Raw genomic sequence first — 15,731 nt, 5'->3', positions numbered from 1 at the left:
AGTACTACGGCTTCCACAGATGACGTTTTTTTAATGTATTTATTGTCAAAGCATTTAATATATTCATTGCTGTCGGGATGTTAAGAGCATTCTATGGAATATAACAAAAAGTGTTTCTGAAATAAATTACATACCCCACCTTTAAGTGCAACTAGTAGATAGGGCTGAATGATTAATCGATTTTAAATCGAAATTGCGATTTTAAATGATGCGATTATCAAATCGCAAAGCCTGCGATTTCTTTTTAAGTTTTGTTTTGTTTTGTTCTTCTTGTGTGTCAGTCATCCACACCAATCAGAAGTGCTGTGCTCCACATGTACCAGCCATTGTTAACCAATCAGAAGTGGCCCATGATAGAAGGTGATAGACAGATTGATCCAATCACCTGCCAAGTATTTTGGAAAGTGCCTGCCCTTTCCAAATGGCTTCCAATGGAGCTTTAGATGGCTTGGTGAAACCAACCATCTGAGTCAGGTTAATACTGCTCCATCACATGTTTTACATCTATTACAGGGTGAATCTTAAACTGAAGCTTGACTTTAAAGCAACCCAACGGAAATTTCATGTAAGTTTAGTTCTTTCACTCGTAGCTCGGGCTGCGGGGGTGCTAGCGACGGGAGCACGTTGATACGACTTTCCTAGCCGGAGATTTGGCCGCAATTTACAATAAACCTTCGTTGGGTCGCTTAAAAACAAATATCGCAAATCGCAATATCTGTCAGAAAAATCGCAATTAGATTATTTCCCCAAATCGTGCAGCCCTACTAGTAGAAAATATTTCCCCAAGTAGCATTCAAAAGTAGCTGTGGTTACACAACTCTGTGTTTTTGACCAGCCAGAGTCATTTTGAGGCAGGCTGATGCATTTCTTTAATCCACGCAGTAGTTTATGCTTTGGTAAGACAGTTGGGAGCATTACAAATATCCAGAGCTTTAGATTTCCACATTTAATCCCGTTCATCCAGCTGTGTGGCATGGAAACTTCCAGAAATCCAATTTGTGCTGCAGAGTTGGAGCTCGGTGAGATTGGCTCTGGATTGGGAATCTGCCGAGTACAAGAAGCGAAGGATGGGAAGGAGGGGGGAGGGAGAGGGAGGGAACATTTGTTAACATCTATACCTTCACCTCGGGTCGGTCCCAGTCTGTCCTACATTGTGTCAGTGATGTTCCACATAAATGTTGTTTTATGATCATTCTCTGTGAGGGGCTACAGTGGAGTTTTTCATATAACAAGCATGCAGTCAGCCACCCATTCACTAAAAATATAAAATTAATGTTGGGTTTAACATATTACACTGTTCCTCACGAAGAAAGGTGTCATTTTATGTGCTACACTGCCTTCTACTGGATCAAAAACAAAGCTGCAACTGTTGTCCACATCTCATTCAAACCCCAGGTGTATAATACTTTACATTGAAGGAGCAGGTTAGGCATACATTGGCATGGGTATCAAACCTGTTATATCCATATTTTAGAAGTCTCTTTTGGCGCTGAACTGTCTTTGTACGTTTTAATGAGTCCAGTGTTACTAACACTCTCTTTAACGTAAACATCTCTTTGTCAGAAAATTGAACATTACAAGTTTAAAGACTTTGAGGTTGAGATTAGGGTTAGGGTCCCATTTAACGTGACATGCTGACATCAAAACAGCTCATATTTTGAATATTGGCATGTTTCTTGCCAAAGGAAACACAAATATAAAGACGCAAGAGAGAATTAGTACAGTCATGTTACAGGTGTGGATTCTTATACAAAGTTGAGTAAACTGATAATTCAACAACTCTTTCCCCTCTTCACCTTTGAAGTTGCTCCACAGCAACACATTAAACCAACATCTGCTACATTCCAGCTGTTCAAGGCTCGTTGCATTGGGTCATAAATACATGTTTCTGCTGCTGTGTGAATGGGAAGCGGGCGTTCATGAAAAGAGCATGCGACCCCTGAGGAAAGAACAGTGGGATGCTCTGATGTTGCACTTCCGCAAAGCCTCTGGGCTCTGAGAGGCAGCTGAGGCCAACTCCGATTGAGGCTTATGGCTCAGGGAAAGACGGTTTTGCTGTTTTAATCACAAGCACAAACATCGTCACTCCCTCTTTTTTGCATGCACATAATTGCTTTAAAAACACTTTATTACACTAGCAAGTTAATTCAACTTGGACTTAATAAGCTGGACTTACTCCACATCACACGGCATGGCGTGTGTTCCTCAAAAACAAACTCTTGTGGCTGCCTTTAGTCTTGTCAGCACACTTGGACCTCTCAGGACACATCTGACAGTAGAGTGAATGGATGGATGTATAAAAGGACTAAAGATGTGCTCGAAAAGAAGAACCCGATACAGTGTTTGGGACGTACAGTAAAGGAACATTTTGAGATGAGGAATAATTTGTTTTCTATCGTTCTTTCATAAAACCTTGGAAGCTATTCGCCTCAAGGTATTTTGCAATAATTCACAGCATTATATATGATATGAAACAATTACTAGGTCTAAAAAAATTAAAAAGCATCTGTTTTGATTATTAACAAATCATTTTAGAACATTCGAGGATCATTTCCTAGTATAGCTGGCTTTTGGACTGTTGCTCTTACACAAAATGTTACACCCTCTTTTTGACCTCATTGACATTTATTCATTTGGCTCACCGTTTATAAAAGAAAACTCAGTATCGTTTTTGGTACAGTAAAATCTAAAGTATGTAGTTGAGAAACAACTAAATATAACTGCCAAAATGCTCTAAATACTGTAAACATTTCACATTGTTGCATCAAGTTATCAGATTTGTTCACTTAACAACCAGAAAATATCTCATTTGTAGTGTGTGTTTGTGTAAGAGAACTGTCATTTTGGAAAATGTTGGAAAAGTTGGAGAAAATATATACCACAATATTGCTTCCAGTTCCAGTTCAATGCGATCTAGTTCAGATTCTGCTGCTGTATCTCTTCCTCCCTGTGTGACCAATCGCCTTGGTGCATGTGCTCTCTTGTTGCCAGGGAGACAGCGGAACCGCCTGGAGCCAATGGACACCATTTTCGTCAAGCAAGTGAAGGAGGGAGGCCCCGCCCATGGAGCTGGACTCTGTACAGGTACACACACTCACACACACACACACACACACACACACACACACACACACACACACACACACACACACACACACACACTTTTCTATGGAAAACATTGCACGGTTTCTATCAAAGCGGCTGATCCGAAGATTAACTGCCCGTCTCAGAGTTGACCTCAAAGAGCCGTTTGATGCCAAGATTTCTTCACGTTTGTACTGTAGGTACTTCCTTGTAACCTGCCAGGCCAAACAGATATGAGTTACAAAATAACAGATGGCTCCTTCGTGGGAGGTTGAACAAAGTGTAATATGCACACTGTTATTCCAACCTAGCCTTGATTCTGTTTGTTCTAAGTCTCCCTACTTTTTCTGCCCTTATTGATTTGTGAATCACTTCTTATTCTAAGCGGAGAGTATAAAAACACTTGAACAAGCTCCCTTCCAGTGAAAAAGTGAATGAGCTGCTTCCAGTTTCTCTGAAATGGAGGTGACGGCTGGCGGCTTTGTCAGCGTTATTGCCAGATTAGCACTCTGTATTACAGGAAATGTTAAGTGGCCCAGACCAGCCCTGTAAACTGTCTGCTTTTATCTGTTGCTCTCCTCTCCTGGGATAAGGGAGTGCACTTTTCCCCCTTAATTATCTCTCCTAAACTCACCTCGCCTCTCTTCCTGTAAGATGGCCATCAGAAAACTTGAATGGAGATAGATCTTCACATGAGGTCATTGAAATAAACAAGTATTGGTATTCTCCTTTTGATCTAAACACAAATGTGTGTTTGGGCTAGAAGGAGCTGCTATAGAGTGTTTTCTCTGTCAATAACCATATCGACCAGGTTTTAAGATCTTTTGTTCTGAGCAGCTGAATGCAGAACACAGTTTGTCATGTGGCTGTTTGCAGTCTACAGCAGCTTTGTAATGTATTCTATAATTCTTCCCAGGGGACCGGATTGTGAAGGTGAATGGAGAGAGCATCATTGGGAAGACATACTCGCAAGTCATAGCCTTGATCCAGAACAGGTACGAAATGTGGCATTCCACAGTTAATTGTATGGTTTATATTAAGAGAAATATATGCCCATGTAATCTCCTCACTGCCCTGCACGTCTGTGGAGTAACAACACAGAACATGAGACATTGTGAAACTTCTGGGGGAAAACACGTTTCAATTTTCCATAGAGAATAATTTCTTCATTTCTGACAAGCACACGTTCACATTCACAGTTCATTAAACTCCAGTTATAATTTACAGATGTAAAGTGCCGTGCATTTCCACAGTGTGAGCCATGTCTGAAAGCTGTGTCTCTCTCTTTATCTCTTCCAATCTACACAACCGTTCCTCCTTTAGCGATGCCTCGCTGGAACTCTGTGTGATGCCAAAGGATGAGGATATTTTGCAGCTGGTAAGCATTCATTTATCAGTAAAGTGTGATCTATACGACAGGAAATGATGCATTAAAGATGATGATCAAGGGCAGTTTGAATACCAGAACAGTGGTAAAAACATGTGGTTGAACTAATTCTCAGTGAAATCAATGTGTCCATCCACCATTTCTTGCTGTGCTGTGCTTTAACACAGGTATGTCAGATATGGTCAGTGAGCTGTGCAGGATCAATGTTGTCAACTTTGCATTCTCACTGTGGCGACAACTTTTAGGAATGTTGCAAACCGTCACGGCACGCAGCAGTTAAACCCCCTACAAATACACACATGTTTTATTCCTGTTAACAGGTTAAAAAAACTATAAATAACATGATAATCGGTATGTTGTTTGAAGGAGCCTATCAAGCTGCTTTCCACATGTTTCCAGGCTATATGCTGAACTAATCTCAAATGTACTCAATTCATATTAAGACACAGAGATGAGATTGATGTGTATGTTTATCTTTCAAAATGTGAAACTACTCCTTTAAGCGTAGCCTGGGAAACGTGAAGCGATATAAAACCTCTGAGTCACGTTGGATTCATGTGGTAAAAACAAGCTTTTTCAGGCTTTCCATACTATTGCCAATACGCTTCTATTGGATACAAGCTTAAGTTAACCGAAGGTGTTTCATTGGAATTAGATTGCTAGATAGCACTGTGGTTAAGAGTGGATGACTATATGATGTTACAATGCGGCCTGATATTTACTGAGTCACAGGGTTCATCCATTCAAGAACGTGGATACTTCGGGGTCATTATAGATACTAGTATTGTGTTGGATCTTATCTGGAGCATCAAGACCTACTTTTTTGGAAATGTGAGTTTCCAAAAAAGTGAGAAAAATGTTCAAGGAGCCGAGCTAGAGTGGACACCACAGCTCAACACCCCCCCTCATGAGTAATGCAAACAGCCATCCCACGCCATCAGTCAGGGTCCAGAGCCCCACAGACGATAAAAGAGCGCCAGGCTACGTCAAACAACTCATGTTATTCACCTCCGTTTGGACATTTCTCTTGGAGCAGAGAACTGAGTCAGATCCCACTGTTTTGCTAAATTCCACACATAGCTTGTTAGCTCTCCGCAACTCACCAAAAACCACAGAAACTTGCTTTTGGCGTTTCAGATTAGTCTGAGCACTCACAAGGCTGAGGGAGTCAAATGAAGCAATTTGCTCTTTCTTCCCATAAAGGAAAACATGAGTCAAAATGAAGACACTCTTTGATGTGTCAAAACTTGTTTTTTCACTTATCAGTTCCATCAAATCTGGCTTCCAATGAAAAATGTGATCAAAACTGTTGCACAAACCTGAGGTAAAATTGAGGACGGTGGAATTAAACATGTGATCTGACTGTCAAGGGTTACTGTTTGTCTGATTTAATTATCAGTTGACGTATCGCAGTGAATCACAATCAAGTCATAAACAATATAAACCCTAAATGCTTCTCTGTGTAACCTTTTAACAAAACAAAAGAGAACCATGTGTATGTCCTGATTTAAGCATAATGGAAGGGTGTACTTAGTGGTGTTTATAGAAGTTTCTATGTCTATGTTTTTAAATGTGTTCATGTTTGTGTTGTCCTGTGTCATTGAGCCCACACACTACCAGAGGGAGTGCAGCTGCAGTCAGCTGACTCTGCTCGCTGTTGACATGAGTGTGCAAGGGAAGCAAGCCAGTGTACTGTAGATCAGGCAAGCGTGCTGTTATGCCCACCCAAAAGTGAGCATATGACAGATAAAGCCGTGTCTAACGAATACGAGGATGAAAGAAGCTAGTAGCGTGTGTGCTGGAGAGGGGAGGTACCACAGTGAGCAGGTGAGAATGACAGTGCAAAGGAAAGAAATGCTGAGTATGATGGGAGTGAGAGAAAACATTCTCCAATGTATGTTGACTGGTGGAGGTAGGTAAGAAGAGCAAGTAATGGGAATGAAGACCAACTCAGAGGATTTTCATGTCTGAGAAGGACACCAAACCGGCTGAAGTTCACCTCTATTCTTTATCCTTCTACTTCCTCCGACTGTGATGCCTGTGTTCAGCGAGGGTATTTTTAGCATGTCCTGAAATCAGAGAAGTCAAACGATGGCGATATACCTCTCGTTTCCTTATGCTCACCTGTTTACGCCTCTTATTCCCTGTTTTTCTCTTCGCTTGCCCTTCTCTATCCTGTGGACTGCAGTTTTCCAGGGATATCACTGCTCTGGTAAGATGGGAAACTATGCTCACTAATCCCCTCCCTTTAAATTCCCTTTCCTGATTTCCCCGCTATTTCAGCGAATGAAGAAGCTAGGAAACCCCGTAAAACCCCAAATAAACCCCCCCCCCTTAGCTACTGTATATGTGTAGTGTTTTTACTACAGGTTAGTACTTGGAAGTTATTTTTTCTGGTTGTATTTCTCGTAATATAGCAATTTAAGAGAAAGATGTGTCTATGAAAAGAAAAAAAAAGATCTGAGTTCATGAGTCAGCAGAGCTCTCTTTTGAGGAAATTGGTTTCTATTTGACTGCATGACTTTAACAAAGCCAATGGGAGGCACCGAGCTGTAGGTGGCTGCTGCTGCTGCTGCTGCTGCTGTTAGTGCAATTGTAACCTGACACCTCAGGTGGAGTGCTATCGATTAAAGTCTGACACCACAACGCTCTCTTTCATTTTCTCAAGAGCTCTTGCGCTGAAAGGACGAGGAAATATATTATGTTTAATATGAAAACAGCCATTCATTGAAGAGCAGCTAGATTTTCTTCAAGTTGTAATCAAGGCAAGTACCTCAGTTGCTACAGTGACAGTAGAGTTGTGGAGCGATGCTGACAGAGGTAGCGCTAGCGGGCAAAGGAGGACAGAGGCGTCCCCCGTTCAGCCTCTCCTCCTGCCTCAGGGCACATTCTCCAGTACGGAAGGTGGGTAAACCCTGACAGCTTAATCCTCACTCCTGGCTTCAAGGGTTTATCCCTGGACCTTTTTCTCTACTTGTTTGCTTTTCTGGCTATCCCCTTCTTCCCACTCTTTCACATCTGTTACTTCTCAGGGCAGTTCATTTGTATCATGGCATGATGTAACATTTGTTTGTGGTCTCTGAGGAAAAGATTGAGAAACTGTTACCGAAAGAGATTGTGTTTGATTTGGAGAAGTTGTTCCAGAGAGCTGTAGCATGCTGTGTTTTTGTTGTTGTACACCGGATTAAACCAGTTGTTCCTGACAGCTCTATGTAGGGAATGCAGTAACAGTTTTGCGGAGACTTTTGTAAATAAATGACACAAGTGGGTTACTATGGTTTGTTGCTTTTAAATGTCAGCAGCCACATTTATTAACAAAAGATTAATACTGTAGCGGCAGAGGAAAGTTATACATAATGTGAGATATGGCAGTAACTTTAGTAATAGAAGACGTTGTGCCCAAGTTAAACTGGACTGCCTCACCAGGAAATGTAAGAAATAAAATGACCATACTGAAACAACATAGATCAGTCTATGATTTTCTGGGATTTCAATTTGCAGTAATTGTGGTTATTGCAGAATATTTTCAAATACTGATCTACAGCTCTACCTTTTCAGTACAAGTGTTTAAGTGAAATATAATGTATCCTGTCTGTGGTTGGGTGTGATGTACTCCCAGGAGTTAATCTGATCTACTTTAGCTTTCCAACCTCTCAGCAACCAAAGTGACATAATGTCCTATAATCTCTTGCAGGCGTATTCCCAGGATGCATACCTCAAAGGAAATGATGCGTACAGCGGAAATGCCCAGAACATCCCAGAGCCCCCTCCGATATGCTACCCACGGATAGAAGTTAAGGCTGCGGGCATGGCTCAGACATCAGAGCCCGCCGCAGTCATTGAGACCTCCCAAGGTCCGGCTCAGGGACCAGAAAGAAGAGGGGGGGTGGAAGAGAAAAGCTCCAGGGTTGAAATCCCTGTTCCGCCATCGCCTACAGTCCAACAGACGTCAAAGTCTCAGACAGTGGCGTGTGTCTGCAATGACAATGTGAGGACAGTAGCCATGCCTCCTGATCCAGTTGACAGGGGGTCCTGGGTGGCTCGGGCTGGACCCAGCCACAGGACAGAGGAAAATCGGTACAGTCCTTCAAAGGATTCAGGCTCAGCTAAACCAAGACCCCTTATTCCCTCAATACCTGGGGGTGCACAGTTGCAGTACCCCTCTTCCCATCCCACGGAAAGCTCAGGCTACTCCCCTTCTTCAAAACCTGGTCCGATCTATCCTGACACGTTGTCGCCACCTGTACGGGCCGCCGCTGCCTCACCGGACACGTTCTCCACTGCCATATCACCCAGCGCCAACCAATACGTACCCTCTCCCACAGCCCCCTCCCTCTCTCCACATCAGAACATAGACTGGAAAAACTACACAACCTATAAGGACTATATTGACGCCAAGAGGCTGCACACGTATGGCTGCCGCACCATACAGGAACGCTTGGACAGCTTGCGGGCAGCTGCTAATTCCAGCTCCGCTTACACACAGCAACGTACACAGTCTCCTCCTAGCACCAGTCCAAGAGCGGAACTGGGCTCCCAAGCTAGAAGGAAAAGCACCTCCAATGACCGCGAGGTAGATTCTTATAGCCAGGGCACTTCAGTCACTCCATTACGTAGCGTTTCCCAAGAGAGGCTTGGAAATGGGGCAGACCGGTCAAGACCAATCAGGAATTGGCCAAGGAGTGCTTCCGAGGATGCTCTGCCTTTCTCAAGCCCCACAGGAGTGCACAAACCTCGGGCGAGGTCTTGTGACTACCTGGGGCAGCAGCCTGGAGAACCAGGTGGCTTGGCAGTGTTTGGAGATAGAGTAGGGTTGGAGGACCGGTTGTTGCTGTGTCGGGGAGAGGATGCCAGAGCTAGCAGGCAGGGAACAGGAGTAAGAGCTTTACCTCATCTAAACAGGAGTCTCACTGGACAGGGGGAAGAAGGGCGAGAAGGTGGACTATCCAACTCGTCTTTAGCTGTTCCTGTGTTTACTAAAGGTACATTGGATGCTGTACTACCATCAAGGACGGACGGTGTCATAATGAGACCGTCACGTCTGCCTGTCAAAAACTCTATCTTAGACCCTTCACCTGCCTTATCCTCCACCAAGACCACAGAGCCTCTTAAAGACCAAAGAGCTAACATCATGGCCAACCACCTGGGCTACTCCTCGCCTCTGCACCTGCAGCTCCGAGACAGGGCTGACAGTCTGAAACTAGAGGGCAGGTTAGAGGCTGGGTTGGCAGCCAGGTCCTCCTCTTGCTCTGGTACTTCCTCTAAACTGCCCACGCAGAGACAGCAACCAAGTTTAGATGTTGCTTCTTCTTCTGGTTTCTCCACCACTAATGGAGCTGTGACTCAAAAGCCAAAAGTCAGAGAAATCTCCAGCTCCACCGGCGCTCTTATACGGACTAATGGCAGTCTGGCAGAGGGCGTACAAGGCCTGGATGCAACAGTCGTTGTTTTAAGAAGGGACAAAAACTCCGGACATCCCCACATCCGCCCTCCATCCTATGTACTAGCTGTTAATGACCAGGGAGGAGTGACACACAAGGCACCACCATTGGTGAAGGCAGGCTCTGCCGATGGAGCTATATGCTGGACATCAAATGACAGCTTTAGGGAGATGCATCTCAGAAGGCTGGGAGACACACGACATAGGTCTGGCTCCAACAACTTGGATGACTCCCTGGATTCTATCCCATTCATAGGTAAGACTGCTCTAACCTTATTTTTAAATGCTTCCTATTTATATAGCAACACCAGTAAAATGATTGTCCTGTGAAACAAATGCAAGTTTTATGCAAGAAGTCTTGTTTCTCTCTTTAGCCAAAGAGTCTTTAGCCAATTTTAATCCAGTACAGGCTTGACCAAAATGTGTCTAAAGGATCAACTATCAAAAGTTGCTTGGTCAGATCCTAATCTTGTTTACGCGTTGATGTGACGTTTCCTTATCTAAATCAGGAAATGCTGTAGATGCAAATCAGGACACTTAAGACTGTATTTCAACGTTTGGCTTATTTTGTTACTCGGAAAGAAAACGGTTTTGTGTAAAAACATTTTTATTTTATTTTCAATTCTATTATAAAAAAGTACTGGTGTGAAAGAAACCAAAATGATATCCAGCCCGTATGAACAGTAGATGAAAAGTGGGCATTATTTTCATAGGATAGATTTATATTTAAAAATGCAATGATGGGTTTGACATGCTCTGATGCTTGTAGCATTTGAAAGAGAGAATAACTCAGCTGCAGTGGCAAAGCAGAGGGTGTGTCCGTGTGTATTATGCTCAAAGCATGTTAGAGGAACTTCGGATAGATGCAGTTTAAAAGGTGGACATTCTCAATGCTTTTATTGGTAGAGCATGCTGTAAACTTAACAGGTGGCTATCTGGTATTTCCATCATATATTTGTGGGTCGTACTTCAATGTGGTTGTACTTTTAATATATCCCTGTTTTCTACAGTAAGCACTCCTCTCTCCATAGAACCCAACATATAAAAAAATAACCTCAGGCCCCCTATTGCTTCAAGGGTTGGTCGATTCATTCAAAAAGAATGCATGACAAATCAAGTTTGAGCTATTTCATTGTGGCCTTACTTATCATACTACAAGGACACATATGGTGTCGAAATGTCACAAACTTTTTAAAATACCCGCGGAATTGTGTTTACTTTTGAAAACAGTGTTTGATTTTAGAACCGTTTTTTTATTACTAAAGAACAACACTGTTGCCTTTGAAAGCACTTGTCAAAGGTCATCAAGGCAGTGTGATTTAGGCATAGCAGCAGACCATGTTATTTGGGTATTCAAATGCTAAAATGAATTAATTCCTTGCGACATTTTGAACTCAGGGTGACATTGAGTCAGGTGTTTGATTATATGACAGCATTATACTGTACTGCGGGCGAGCATGACATATTCAAACCACCCCTTTGGCATCTGAGTAGAGCAGCGCGCACACACACACACACACACACACACACACACACACACACACACACGCTCATACACAGAGCTGCTCTCCAACTCACTACACCCCCCACCCCTTGCTGAAATGTCTCATATTTCCCCCTGAATAGTACAGCAAAAGAAACCCAAGAACATTGTCCCTAATGAACTGTGACATGATGGAGAAATACGAGCATTCCTGCAGCTTCAATTCGATTTCACAGAACAGTTCCAAACAATAAGTGGAACAACTGCTGCACATACAGTAGCTGTCTGCCAAACATGTTGTACTGGGAACAGATGACAACGTGTACTGCTTGTATGTGCAAAATGTCACGTACTCCCTCATGAACAATTGCCAATTTGTTGTGTTTTTCCTAAGAAAACTAAATACATTCATCACAAAGCAAATGCATCACCATCTAACTTGTGTTTGTGGCCCTGAACCATTTCCAGCACTATTTCCCTATGTAGACACAAAAACGCCTCTGCTCTCGCTTTTAAGTTCTCTACATTTAGATAATGATTAGATCAGATTACAACATCAGCACTTTTTTCTGTGGTCAAGTGAAGTGTTGTATACATTATATGGGCAAACCTTTGAGGAATAGTCATTCTGGGAAATGTGTTTTTGCCAACAGTTAAATATCAATATGTTGTTTATAAGCTAAGCTTAGTATAAAGACGGGAAGCTGGGGAAACAGCTAGGTTGTCTCGGTACATAATTAAAAAAACATCCCCCTAAAAAACACCTCTAAAGCAGAGTTATTAAAACCCATCTTCTTGTTTGTTTACGTACAAATGTTTAAAAAATACTTCAAATGGTGCTTCTACCTGTGGTTTTTAGCTGTACTCTTCCTCTTTACTATTCCTTAGCTAAGTGTGCTCTCAGAAAGGATGCCAGAAAGTCACTGTGCTCTTCAAAGAAATACTTTGCAACCTACAGTAGTTAGGATTTTGTCACTTTAGACAAAATCTAACTGCTTCTCTGTGTTCCACTCTTTATGCTAAGCAAAGCTTAAGCTTTCCTTACTGTCGATATTTAAACTTGTATCTATTGCACAATACTATGCACAATTAAAAACAAGTTTCCTTCTACAATACATTCCTTATTTGCTTCCCACTCTGAATGCGGTTAGCAAGGAAACACGAGGTATAAGGAATTTCAAGAAAATAAGCAAAGAACACTTTGTACAACATAAAGGAAAAGATATGAGAGTGGGATGGGTCTCGTCTTCTACCTCTATGCACAAAGTGAATAACTATTTGATTTATAGATCTGCATTTTCAGTTTGAAGCCCAGTCAACTTTGATCCCCTTAACTAACAAGAAATTGTAATTGTACATGACTTACTCTGCCGTTTTCCAAGAAATAGGATATAGATATATAAATAAGTGATTACATGGAATAGGCATCTGCCAGCCAGGGCAGAAAATGAGGTGTGCCGTTTCATGGGACGTGACTTTGAGAGAAATTTGACAGCAGCGGTTTTTACCAAACGAACAAGCAGATCAGATGTGTTGTTGCACGGAAATGTTAAGATTTGCATCAAGGAAATGAGTCTTCTTTTATTTTCTGATTGACTTTTTTCAGTTTATTTTTTGTGCTGAGGGCAGTTTATAATAATATATATATAATTGTTTGATTAAATAAGGTATTAAGTGCTGCACTGCTGTACTAAAGGAGTGTTAATACTGGTAATGTTACATTAGGTTTTGCCTTCTTTTTTTACTGTCACAGATATGATTCATATGCTTCTCTTCATTTGTTTTTAGGGCTTGCCATCTTGCTGATATTACATATCAGAAGTTATGACACAGCTGTGACTGTGATGTAATGTTAGCTGACTACCTGTGTGTGTTAAAGGGAAGGTGTGTTCCAGCTTATCGGAACAGAAACACCTCTCTACTAGCTGACTGCACGTCTGTCTGCCTTACTTCCCCCCCAGCATTATCATAACGTTTTATTACTATCTGCTGCAATGTTTATTCAAGTAGAGATGAATTAGACTTTGTTTTTAGGTAATGTTATTTACATGAAACGTGCTTAGAAATGAAATGTATAAGAGTTCATGCCAATCTAATGTGCTTCTACTCAGTGGAGAAATACCACAAAGTGGGTCAGCTAGTCGTGAACCATTGATTTTTTTTCCCTTCCCTTCAATAACTAGTTAGCTAGCTATTGATATGCCGATAGCTTGGGAAGTAACACTCGGGTACTGGTAGAAAAATATGAAAAGGGAAGCATTTTCCAGTTTTCAAAATCAATCAACATTTTATCATTCCAATGGTTTTCTGGCTTGCATCAAATAAACATAATAAGCGCGTTTTGACACGGAGCCTTCTTCAGAGCGCTTAAGACTCCGTGCCCAAAACATAAGCAAGTGTTCATTGTGATGTGAGCCAATGAACCAGTGGAATGATAGTGCTTTTTAATTTTTAATTTTGTAGCACTTTGAGTTTTGTTTACGCAAATGAAAAGTGCGCTTATAAATAAAATATATTATTATTATTATTCTTTGTCCTCATTGACTTTGGAAACTGGGATATGCAACTCTTTCAAATATTTTTGAAATTATGTTCATTTGAATTTGTAAAGCACTCCAGCGTAATATTACTGTCACTGCATCCCAAAATAGATGAGTTTAGCATACACCCCTTAATAGATGCACTGCAGCAAAAAACGTAAGAATTTTTTTTGAGAATAACAAAATGTCTTTGTCTTATTTGTAAAGCAAAAAAAGCTGCAAATATTTTGTGAATTTGCCCTTTTCTTGCGCTGTACCTAAATCATAATCTTTCCATCCTCAGATGAACCATCGAGTCCAAGTACTGACCAGGACAGTACACACATTCCTGCCTCCGCTGTTATATCCACAACGCCCATCATCACCACCATCCCTCCCAGCCCAACCGTTCCGGCCCCTTTCATTCGACGCCAGCTGTCACATGACCAAGGTATGTTCATGTCAAAGCCGCAAGATGAGGCGTATAACAATTATTGACATGCCCGAATCAATTGGAAACAGTTACAAATAATGTCCTACTCCTCCTTTAATAGATTCTCTACGTCTCACAATCATCGAGTCAGATTCTGGTACTAAAACAGAGCGGTCCAAGTCATATGATGAAGGCCTCGATAACTACCGGGAAGAAAGCAAAGGGTAACCCACAACAGCGTTGACGCAAATATGAATAAAGGCTTGATTGTGGAAATAACACTCTTTAAATAACTTCCATTTAGGAGGGGCTTGATACCTGGTCTGAAAAATCTTAGGAAGGTGAGTTCAGTCCCTTTTTTTAATCTAGCATTAGTTTGCTTAGTGATGCTTAGTATGTGCACACCTGCCATACGAGAGGTCTATCTGTATATCCTGGTTTAAACGTTTATCAGCTCATTAGTTCACACCCAGAAGATAAAACTTCTCACATTGAAATATGAAAATGTTATAGGAAAAAAGGCATGGATTTATTATTATTATTATATTGACTGTTTCTCTGTATTGAAATCTACCTAAATAGCATGGACAATTCTACTGTCAATCCTTAATTAAAACGCTGGTGATGACATACATCATTCTTTCTCTCCATATTTGGATTTATTCAACAGAACACTTTAGTCTTTGGTATGTTTTCTAGGCTTACATTATTTTCTTATCCATCCCAGGCGTTGGACAGGTCATCCGAAGATTCGGGTTCAAGGAGGGACTCTTCATCAGACATCTTCTGTGATGCCACCAAGGAGGGTTTTATGCATTTCAAACAGCTGAACACAGAGAAGGGCAAGGTGTGGACCGTCTCTGTTTTATTTTCTGTACTGTATGTTTCAACCATTGCACCAGTGTGTCCTCCTTGTATGAGGTCTCTTAAAGGCAGTGATTGTGTGTTATGATGCCAACAATACAAATGTTTACAGAAATTGCCTCCACTTTGTTTTGTAAATGTGTCTCCTCTTCATGACCTATTTCTGCAGCGCGTTGGAGGAGGTATGCGTCCATGGAAACAGATGTACGCCGTGTTGAGAGGCCCCTACCTCTGCCTGTACAAAGACAAAAAGGAGGGGCAGGCTCGTGCCAACTGCCAAACAGTGGACGAGCCCCTGCCAATCAGCATCAAGGCCTGTCTGATTGACATCTCGTACAGCGACACGAAGCGAAAGAACGTGCTAAGGCTGACCACGTCCGACTGCGAGTACCTGTTCCAGGCCGAGGACCGGGAGGACATGCTGGCCTGGATCAGAGTCATACAGGAGAACAGCAACCTGGATGAGGAGGTGAGAGGAGAACCGCAAGAACCACAAGAACCACAAGAACCACACATACAAG

General features: G+C 41.9%; 1 protein-coding gene across 5 annotated transcripts in view; it reads left to right on the top strand.

The window, feature by feature from the left end:
* Positions 1-15,731, top strand: part of arhgap21a (Rho GTPase activating protein 21a) — a 95,246-nt gene that overhangs the window by 67,058 nt on the left and 12,457 nt on the right. For 3 of the 5 annotated variants that reach the window (XM_034108368.2, XM_034108367.2, XM_034108365.2), the window contains 10 exons: positions 2,992-3,084; positions 4,001-4,079; positions 4,408-4,462; positions 6,660-6,683; positions 8,166-10,167; positions 14,218-14,364; positions 14,468-14,570; positions 14,651-14,687; positions 15,074-15,193; positions 15,380-15,679. In XM_034108368.2, the coding sequence (XP_033964259.1) occupies positions 2,992-3,084; positions 4,001-4,079; positions 4,408-4,462; positions 6,660-6,683; positions 8,166-10,167; positions 14,218-14,364; positions 14,468-14,570; positions 14,651-14,687; positions 15,074-15,193; positions 15,380-15,679 (2,960 nt within the window). Of the gene's footprint in view, positions 1-2,991; positions 3,085-4,000; positions 4,080-4,407; positions 4,463-6,659; positions 6,684-6,899; positions 7,376-8,165; positions 10,168-14,217; positions 14,365-14,467; positions 14,571-14,650; positions 14,688-15,073; positions 15,194-15,379; positions 15,680-15,731 lie in introns of those variants that run through there. The other 2 variants (XM_034108366.2, XM_034108369.2) reach the window with 2 other exon arrangements.

The sequence above is a fragment of the Pseudochaenichthys georgianus genome, chromosome 20, assembly GCF_902827115.2.
Source record: "Pseudochaenichthys georgianus chromosome 20, fPseGeo1.2, whole genome shotgun sequence".
Taxonomy (NCBI): Eukaryota; Metazoa; Chordata; class Actinopteri; order Perciformes; family Channichthyidae; genus Pseudochaenichthys; species Pseudochaenichthys georgianus.
Note: the sequence above shows the minus strand (reverse complement) of the source record. Positions and strands in the feature narration are given on the sequence as shown.